This window comes from Narcine bancroftii, chromosome 2 (genome assembly GCF_036971445.1).
Source record: "Narcine bancroftii isolate sNarBan1 chromosome 2, sNarBan1.hap1, whole genome shotgun sequence".
Taxonomy (NCBI): Eukaryota; Metazoa; Chordata; class Chondrichthyes; order Torpediniformes; family Narcinidae; genus Narcine; species Narcine bancroftii.
The window spans coordinates 190,642,365-190,653,664 of record NC_091470.1 but is presented as its reverse complement, the minus strand read 5'-3'; the positions used below and the strand labels follow the sequence as shown (position 1 = coordinate 190,653,664).

The 11,300-nt window shown below is 46.6% G+C and overlaps 1 protein-coding gene across 2 annotated transcripts in view; it reads left to right on the top strand.

Moving 5' to 3' along the window:
- Nucleotides 1–11,300, top strand: part of LOC138754841 (histone H3-like centromeric protein A) — a 56,460-nt gene that overhangs the window by 9,139 nt on the left and 36,021 nt on the right. For both annotated transcript variants that reach the window (XM_069919735.1, XM_069919736.1), the window contains exons 3-4: nt 3,582–3,700; nt 6,490–6,567. In XM_069919735.1, the coding sequence (XP_069775836.1) occupies nt 3,582–3,700; nt 6,490–6,567 (197 nt within the window). The remainder of the gene's footprint in view (nt 1–3,581; nt 3,701–6,489; nt 6,568–11,300) is intronic.

Genomic DNA, 11,300 nt, shown 5'->3' with positions numbered 1-11,300 from the left:
CTCAAAGCAAAGCTCGAGGATGCAATCCGCCTCACGGACTCGTCCGCTGAAACCCTCTGGGATCAGCTGAAGACTGCCATACTGCAATCCACTGAAGAGGTACTGGGCTTCTCCTTCAGGAAAAACAAGGACTGGTTCGACGAAAACAACCAGGAAATCCAGGAGCTGCTGGCAAAGAAGCGAGCTGCCCACCAGGCTCACCTTGCAAAGCCGTCCTGGCCAGAGAAGAAACGAGCCTTCCGTCGCACATGCAACCATCTTCAGCGCAAACTCCGGGAGATCCAAAATGAGTGGTGGACTAGCCTCGCCAAACGAACCCAGCTCAGCGCAGACATTGGCGACTTCAGGGGTTTTTACGAGGCTCTAAAGGCTCTGTACGGCCCCTCACCCCAAGTCCAAAGGCCGCTGCACAGTTCAGACGGCAAAGTCCTCCTCAGCGACAAGATCTCCATCCTCAACCGATGGTCAGAACACTTCCAATCTCTTTTCAGTCCCAACCGCTCAGTCCAAGAATCTGCCCTGCTCCAGCTCCCTCAACAGCCCTTAAGGCAAGAGCTGGATGAGGTCCTCACCCGGATAGAGACCTATAAGGCAATTGAACAACTGAAAAGTGGCAAAGCAGCAGGTATGGATGGAATCCCCCCAGAGGTCTGGAAGGCTGGCGGCAAAACTCTGCATGCCAAACTCCATGAGTTTTTCAACCTCTGCTGGGACCAAGGAAAGCTGCCTCAGGACCTTTGTGATGCCACCATCATCACCCTGTACAAAAACAAAGGCGAGAAATCAGACTGCTCAAACTACAGGGGAATCACGCTGCTCTCCATTGCAAGCAAAATCTTCGCTAGGATTCTCCTAAATAGAATAATACCTAGTGTCGCCGAAAATGTTCTCCCAGTATCACAGTGCGACTTTCGCGCGAACATAGAAACTACTGACATGGTCTTTGCCCTCAGACAGCTCCAAGAAAAGTGCAAAAAACAAAACAAAGGACTCTACATCACCTTTGTTGACCTCACCAAAGCCTTCGACACAGTGAGCAGGAAAGGGCTTTGGCAAATACTAGAGCGCCATGGATGCTTCCTAAAGTTCCTCAACATGGTTATCCAACTGCACGAAAACCAACAAGGTCGGGTCAGATACAGCAATGAGCTCTCTGAACCCTTCTCCATTAACAATGGCGTGAAGCAAGGCTGCGTTCTCGCACCAACCCTCTTTTCAATCTTCTTCAGCATGATGCTGAAACAAGCCACGAAAGACCTCAACAATGAAGAAGATGTTTACATCCGGTACCGCACGGATGGGAGTCTCTTCAATCTGAGGCGCCAGCAAGCTCACACCAAGACACAAGAGCAACTTGTCCGTGAACTACTCTTTGCAGACGATGCCGCTTTAGTTGCCCATTCAGAGCCAGCTCTTCAGCGCTTGATGTCCTGTTTTGCGGAAACTGCCAAAATGTTTGGACTGGAAGTCAGCCTGAAGAAAACTGAGGTCCTCCATTAGCCAGCTCCCCACCATGACTACCAGCCCCCCCCACATCTCCATCGGGCACACAAAACTCAAAACAGTCAACCAGTTTACCTATCTCGGCTACACCATTTCATCGGATGCAAGGATTGAAAATGAGATGGACAACAGACTCGCCAAGGCAAATAGCTCCTTTGGAAGACTACACAAAAGAGTCTGGAAAAACAACCAACTGAAAAACCTTACAAAGATTAGCGTATACAGAGCCGTTGTCATACCCACACTCCTGTTTGGCTCCGAATCATGGGTCCATTACCGGCATCACCTACGGCTCCGAGAACGCTTCCACCAGCGTTGTCTCCGCTCCATCCTCAACATTCATTGGAGCGACTTCATCTCCAACATCGAAGTACTCGAGATGGCAGAGGCCGACAGTATCGAATCCACGTTGCTGAAGATCAAACTGTGTTCGGTCGGTCATGTCTCCAGAATGGAGGACCATCGCCTTCCCAAGATCGTGTTATATGGCGAGCTCTCCACTGGCCACCGAGACAGAGGTGCACCAAAGAAGAGGTACAAGGACTGCCTAAAGAAAGCTCTTGGTGCCTGCCACATTGACCATCGCCAGTGGGCTGATATCGCCTCAAACCATGCATCTTGGCGCCTCACAGTTCGGCGGGCAGCAACCTCCTTTGAAGAAGACCGCAGAGCCCACCTCACTGACAAAAGACAAAGGAGGTAAAACCCAACACCCAACCCCAACCAACCAATTTTCCCTTGCAACTGCTGCAACCATGTCTGCCTGTCCCGCGTCGGACTTGTCAGCCACAAACGAGCCTGCAGCTGACGTGGACATTACCCCTCCATAAATCTTGGCTTCATTCCGCGAAGCCAAGCCAAAGAAGAAAAAAAAATGTGTAAAACAGAATATTAAACTCCTGGTATGACAAAGGAATAAGATGCATTGAAGACTACTATGCAGAGGGAATTCTTGTGTTTTTTAATCAATTAAAGAAGAAATATGGAGTAGCTAATGGACTTTGTTTTCTCCAACTAAGATCTTTCTTGAGAGAAAGATGGGGGCCAACATTGTTCCATTTCACTAATTTCAGGTGAGACCAAAGAATCTGACTGGGGAATTCACCCAAATTTATAGCAAAAATGTACTGTTCGCCAGTGTAAGTCTAAAACCAGGTGTCCAGAGGTTGAGAGAGATGGGAGTCGGACTTGCGTGTTGTTATACCAGAAAGTTGCTGGACTGATTGATAAATGATGACATACTATCCAAACACCAATGTAAGATATGGATGGTTCAGTTTACCTTCCAACACCAATTATATCTGTGCCACAGGAACTACATAGGTCAAAATCTGAAATACTGGAGATGTGTTTTAGATGTGGGATTGAACCAGGAACATTTTTACATGCTATAAGGTCAGGGCTTTTTGGCAGGATATTGCTGAAACATTAACAAGGATAACAGAGGTCCCTTCAGTGATACTGTGCCTGTGAATTCACCTCCAGTGTTCCCACAGCTTCTGAAGCCTCACAGAATACAGTTCAAACCATTGGCAACCCATGCTCCAGATCCAAATCTCTGATATGATCAGGAAGCCTTCAGACCTTCTTGCCCTCAGCACCCTCTTGAATCCCAATTCTGATGCCCAGTCTCCAGCAACTTGCAGCCTGTGTGAATCCTTCTGCTGTCGAGACCCTTGCAGGACTGCTGCCATGGTTACCTTCCTGCAAGGTTGTCTCCCATACTTTCATTCTTATTGTTGCTGGGGAGGTGGGTGTTCTTTCTTGTTTCTGGTTCTTTGCTGATCTCCTGATCCTCTCAAGTCTACAACCCCTTGTGATTTGTTGCCATTCACAAACATTGCCATCTTGGGCACATACCTCTGTGGTTGCAATATTTGAAAATAAAACATTGGCCCCTTTAACAGGCCTTTTAAAGCCTGTATAGATTTGCTGGCATCGGGACTGGACAGTCTGACCCCGTGGAGTATTAAATTGTCTCAGCTCTCGGGTTCGCAGCAGTGCTACAGCGGCTGCCACTTTTTTTTTGTTCTGCTGTCAAAACGCAGGCCTATTTGTGAGACTTTGTCTGTTTGTAGGAAGTCCAATGCCTCCCCAACGTCGCAGGTTCCGTCCTGGCACCAGGGCCTTGATGGAAATACGCAAGTACCAGAAGTCAACAGATCTGTTGATCAGGAAGCTACCATTTGGCAGAGTGGTGAGTTGTAATCAGAGTTGATGCTGACTGCAAACAAAAATGCTCTCTCCAGACTGTGGGATTTTCATCAGAGAAGATTTACTTGGATTTTCCCAGGACTTGAGGAACTGAATTACAGGAAAAGGGTAAACAGCTTAGGCTTTATTCCCCTGAGTGTAGATGAATGAGGGGAGATTTTTTACTAAATTAAGAGGGAGAAGTTCAGGGGAACCTTTTTACACAGTGGTGAGGGTGTTGAACGAGCTGTCAGCTGAAGTGGTAAGTGTGGACTTAATTTTGACATTTAAGAAAAATTTGGACAGGTACATGGATGGGAGGAGTAAGGAGGGATATGGTTCGGGTGCAGGTCAGTGCGACGAGGTAGAATGATAGTTTGGCACAGACTAGAAGGGCCTGTTTCTATGCTATAATGTTCTCTGGTTATATGGACAGAGATTCAAGGCTGGTTTGGGGTCACACTATTACAATTTTCACTTGACAAAGTCTACAGGTCAGTTGTGGAAAGCAAAATTTGTTTGCTAGAGAATAGAGTTGAATTGTATCTGCTATTCAAGAAATTGGCTTGAAGGAGCAGCAAATGCTAGCCTTGCATTTTATGTCCATTGGCCTAACTTTTAAGAGATTATTCATGGCACTTAAACTTCTGTAAATTGGACAGAAATTGGTGATTCATCAGTGCAGACCAAGTACATGCATTTCCCAGGTTAAAAATGAGGTCCGTTACCTAGGTCTATCTTTAATTCAGATTTGTATGCCAGTCAGAACAGGTACATATAGTCTTTATTTAGCGTCATTTAGTCAAATGTTTATCTTAGTATATAGTTTAACTTTATATGCATATAAAGCACTTCCCAATACATTAAATCATCTTAAATCATCTCTCGGCGGCTTCATCTCTGCTGTATCTGTTCTCAAGATTTTTTGATTGTTATGTAATAAAACATATAATATTACACAGCATTGCATTTAGTCTGCTGTAAGGCAAAGATTTGCCATCAAACTGCCTGGCACCCCTTACAGAGAGGAAGCAAAAGGGAGTCCCTTCAGAGTCACTGAATTTGCCTCTGCAGCCACTTCAGACCAAACCATCAGCCACCTGAGCTCCAGATCCAAACCTCTGACACGATCAGGAAACCTTCAGTGTCTGAGGCCCTTTGGGAGCCCTTCCTGCCATCGACACATTCTCAGGATGAGAATTTCCACTAAAGGACACCCAAAATGTCCTCCAGGGAACCCACCCCCTCCACTGTTGAAGCCTTCACTTGCATCTCCATTTCCCGCAATTGTATCCCACCTCTTCCCTCTCCCCCCCCCCCCCCCCCACCCCAATCCCCCTCCCAGAAAAACAGAATAAGATAGAATCTCCTTGGTCCTTTCCTTTCACCCCCACCAGCTTCCGCATCAAGCACATCACTTGTCACCACTTCTGCTAATAAGGTAATCCCCACCCCTCTGCTTTTTGTACGGACTATTCTCTCCGTGACTCCCATAAACCCAGTAATTGAGCCATCAAGAGGAAAATATTTGCCAGTGCAGAAGACGAAAGGGCTTCCAGGATTTGTGCAAAGATTGCATTCTTGGAGAATATTCCATTAAGCAAATTATTGTGAATTCAAGTGCTATACAAAATTAATTTGGGATATTGGGATGCATATCTATGGGCTTTGAGTGCACACTAAAAATGAGATGTTTAAATCAAAGGCATATACTCCAAACATTCTATTGAATCATTTATTGAAACATTTATTGCCATGAGCATGTCAGAAAATAGGTTGGTTTTTGGTAGCATTACATGTGCAATTATTGCTATAACTTGCACACAAAAAAAACAAATTAGTGCAAAAGAAAGTGAGGAAGTGGATGGACATTGTCCTTTCAGAAATCTGGCAAAGGGGAAGAGACTGTTTTTTGTATCGTTGGGTGTTCATCTTCAGGATCCTGTACCTCCCTGATGGTAGCCGTGTGAAGAGGGCGTGGGCTGGGTGGTGAGGGGTACATAAGGATGGAGGCTGCTTTCTTAAGCCACCACCTCTTGAAGACTGGTGGCTCAGCCCATGGTGGTGCTGGCTAAGTTCACAACTCTTGATACTCTTTTCCTGCCTTGCGCACTGGCGCCTCCACACCTGACAGTGATGGAAACAGTCAGCACGCTCTCCAAAGTACACCTGTAAAAGGTGACATTCCGAATCCCCTCAAACTCCTCACTAAGTATTGACGCTGGCGAGCCTTCTTCCAGATTGCATTGATATGGAGGCCCCAGAACAAATCTTTAGAGATGTTGACTCCCAGGAATTTAAAGTTCTCAAGCCCTTCCACTGCTGATGCCATGAGAAGGTCTGGTTTGGGTTCCCCTGATTTCTCCCTCCTGACGTTCACAATCTGCTCCATAGTTTTGATAACTCTGAGTGCAAGTTTGTTGTCGGTACTCCACTCATTTGGTTGATCATAAATCAAACATTTATAACTTGAGGAATGCTTATCAAAGGCTGAATGGGATCCATGTAATTTTATCATTTGTTTTATACGGTAAAAATACATTCAGAATTCCAGCAACGGGCCATAAAAGGCAGAAAATAAGTGGGTAACAGAATACGGAAGTTTAGAATTGGCACCCCTTGGTGTTGGTGCACCAATCACGCAACTGGAAAATTCACTTATTCACCATTTACCAATTTCCATAGGTGCTGGATACCAGGGGTATTACTGTACAAGCATTAATTATGTCAGGCAATACACACAGGGCACCTGCTGCAGAGTGCTGACAATTTCATGGGATTTGTTCTTTCCAGGTTCATGAAGTGGCTACTCGGTTTACAAGAGGTCAATGTTTGAGATGGCAAGCTCAAGCTTTGTTGGCACTGCAGGAGGTAAGAGCTATATTACTAGAGGATTGGCTTCCTTTGCCAGTTTCTTACAGGTTGTTTTATTTTCCTTTGCAATCATTTTAACCCCTCAAAGAAAAAAAAGTGGGCAAGCAAGCTGAAAAAGCTTGGTGAGATTTTAGCAATGTTGGAAAATGCAATGAGTGGGTTTCTAAATGCAGACACCCATAATTCAATAGTTTCAACAGATGGAGAATGGTATTGGAATACTCCTCTGTTGGCAATTTTAGGATTCTGTTTATCCTCCTCTTTATATAAACTGACTAATAATCTGATAATTAAAGATAATTTGAGAATGTGAAAGGGGATGAAAGGCCACTTGGAAGTCTAGTAGGGAAGGGTTTTTTGGGAAGGGATAAGTTTAGTGGGTTCAAAGAGCAACGAGTCTGGACACGGGTTGAAGATATAAGGGGATACACTGAGGCGTATCAGGCATAAGATACACTTGTACATTTGATCATGAAGCACAAGTATAATCAGTCACATCGGACTTAACGCTACCGACGCGATAAACTGCTTACACTCGTACCTACACAATACCACCCAGTCACATCGGACTTAACGCTACCGACACGAAAAACTGCTTACCCTCGTACCTACACAGTACCACCCAGTCACATCGGACTTAACACTACCGACACGAGAAACTGCTTACACTCGTACCTACAAAGTACCACCCAGTCACATCGGACTTAACACTACCGACACGAGAAACTGCTTACACTCGTACCTACACAGTGCCACCCAGTCACATCGGACTTAACACTACCCACACGAGAAACTGCATACACTCGTACCTACACAGTACCACCCAGTCACATGGGACTTAACACTACCAACACGAGAAACTGCTTACACTCGTACCTACACAGTACCACCCAGTCACATCGGACTTCACACTACCGACACGAGAAACTGCTTACACTCGTACCTACACAGTACCACCCAGTCACATCGGACTTCACAATACACACACGAGAAACTGCTTACACTCGTACTTACACAGTACCACCCAGTCACATCGGACTTCACACTACCGACACGAGAAACTGCTTACACTCGTACCTACACAGTACCACCCAGTCACATCGGACTTAACACTACCGACACGAGAAACTGCTTACACTCGTACCAACACAGTACCACCCAGTCACATCGCACTTAACACTACCGACACGAGAAACTGCTTACACTCGTACCTACAGAGTACCACCCAGTCACATCGGACTTAACACTACCCACACGAGAAACTGCCTACCCTCGTACCTACACAGTACCACCCAGTCATATCGGACTTAACACTACCGACACGAAAAACTGCTTACACTCGTATCTACACAGTACCACCCAGTCACATTGGACTTAACACTACCGACACGAGAAAATGCTTACACTCGTACCAAAACAGTACCACCCAGCCACATCGGACTTAACACTACCCACACGAGAAACTGCTTACACTCGTACCAAAACAGTACCACCCAGCCACATCGGACTTAACACTACCCACACGATAAACTGCTTACACTCGTACCAAAACAGTACCACCCAGCCACATCGGACTTAACACTACCCACACGAGAAACTGCTTACACTCGTACCAAAACACTACCACCCAGTCACATTGGACAAAACGCACCGACACGAGAAACTGTTTACACTCGTACCTACACAGTACCACCCAGTCACATCGGACTTAACACTACCGACACGAGAAACTGCTTACACTCGTACATACACAGTACCACCCAGTCACATCGGTCTTCACACTACCGACACGAGAAACTGCTTACACTCGTACCTACACAGTACCACCCAGTCACATCGAACTTCACACTACCGACACGAGAAACTTCTTACACTCGTACCTACACAGTACCACCCTGTCACATCGGACTTAACACTACCGACACGAGAAACTGCTTACACTCGTACCAACACAGTACTACCCAGTCACATCGCACTTAACACTACCGACACGAGAAACTGCTTACACTCGTACCAACACAGTACCACCCAGCCACATCGGACTTAACGCTACCGACACGAGAAACTGTTTACACTCGTACCTACACAGTACCACCCAGCCACATCGGACTTAACGCTACCGACACGAGAAACTGTTTACACTCGTACCTACACAGTACCACCCAGACACATCGGACTTAACACTACCGACACGAGAAACTGCTTACACTCGTACCAACACAGTACCACCCAGTCACATCGGACTTAACACTACCGACACGAGAAACTGCTTACACTCGTACCTACACAATACCACACAGTCACATCGGACTTAACACTACCGACACGAGAAACTGCTTACACTCGTACCTACAGAGTACCACCCAGTCACATCGGACTTAACACTACCCACACGAGAAACTGCCTACCCTCGTACCTACACAGTACCACCCAGTCACATTGGACTTAACACTACCGACACGAGAAACTGCTTACACTCGTACCTACACAGTACCACCCAGCCACATCGAACTTAACACTACCCACACGAGAAACTGCTTACACTCGTACCAAAACAGTACCACACAGCCACATCGGACTTAACACTACCCACACGAGAAACTGCTTACACTCGTACCAAAACAGTACCACCCAGCCACATCGGATTTAACACTACCCACACGAGAAACTGCTTACACTCGTACCAAAACACTACCACCCAGTCACATTGGACAAAACGCACCGACACGAGAAACTGTTTACACTCGTACCTACACAGTACCACCCAGTCACATCGGACTTCACACTACCGACACGAAAAACTGCTTACACTCGTACCTACACAGTACCACCCAGTCACATCGGACTTCACACTACCGACACGAAAAACTGCTTACACTCGTACCTACACAGTACCACCCAGTCACATCGAACTTCACACTACCGACACGAGAAACTTCTTACACTCGTACCTACACAGTACCACCCTGTCACATCGGACTTAACACTACCGACACGAGAAACTGCTTACACTCGTACCAACACAGTACTACCCAGTCACATCGCACTTAACACTACCGACACGAGAAACTTCATACAATCGTACCTACACAATACCACCCAGTCATATCGGACTTAACACTACCGACACGAAAAACTGCTTACACTCGTACCTACACAGTACCACCCAGTCACATCGGACTTAACACTACCGACACGAGAAACTGCTTACACTCGTACCAACACAGTACCACCCAGTCACATCAGACTTAACACTACCGACACGAGAAACTGCATACAATCGTACCACCCAGTCACATCGGACTTAACACTACCGACTCGAGGAACTGCTTACAGTCGTACCAACACAGTACCACCCAGTCACATCGGACTTTACACTACCGACACGAGAAACTGTATACAATCGTACCAACACAGTACCACCCAGTCACATCGGACTTAACACTACCGACTCGAGGAACTGCTTACACTCGTACCTACACAGTACCACCCAGTCACATCGGACTTAACACTACCGACTCGAGGAACTGCTTACACTCGTACCAACACAGTACCACCCAGTCACATCGGACTTAACACTACTGACACGAGAAACTTCATACAATCGTACCTACACAGTACCACCCAGTCACATCGGACTTAACACTACCCACACGAAAAGCTGCCTACCCTCGTACCTACACAGTACCACCCAGTCACATCGGACTTAACACTACCCACACGAGAAACTGCTTACACTCGTACCTACACAGTACCACCCAGTCACATTGGACTTAACACTACCGACACGAGAAACTGCTTACACTCGTACCAAAACAGTACCACCCAGCCACATCGGACTTAACACTACCCACACGAGAAACTGCTTACACTCGTACCAAAACAGTACCACCCAGTCACATTGGACAAAACGCTACCGACACGAGAAACTGTTTACACTCGTACCTACACAGTACCACCCAGTCACATCGGACTTAACACTACCGACACGAGAAACTGCTTACACTCGTACCTACACAGTACCACCCAGTCACATCGGACTTCACACTACCGACATGAGAAACTGCTTACACTCGTACCTACACAGTACCACCCAGTCAGATCGGACTTAACACTACCGACACGAGAAACTGCTTACACTCGTACCTACACAGTACCACCCTGTCACATCGGACTTAACACTACCGACACGAGAAACTGCTTACACTCGTACCAACACAGTACCACCCAGTACATCGGACTTAACACTACCGACACGAGAAACTGCTTACACTCGTACCAACACAGTACCACCCAGCCACATCGGACTTAACGCTACCGACACGAGAAACTGTTTACACTCGTACCTACACAGTACCACCCAGACACATCGGACTTAACACTACCGACACGACAAACTGCTTACACTCGTACCAACTCAGTACCACCCAGTCACATCGGACTTCACACTACCGACACGAGAAACTGCTTACACTCGTACCTACACAGTACCACCCAGTCACATCGGACTTAACACTACCGACACGAGAAACTGCTTACACTCGTACCTACACAGTACCACCCAGTCACATCGGACTTAACACTACTGACACGAGAAACTTCTTACACTCGTACCTACACAGTACCACCCAGTCACATCGGACTTAACACTACCGACACGAGAAACTGCTTACACTCGTACCTACACAGTACCACCCAGTCACATCGGACTTAACACTACCGACACGAGA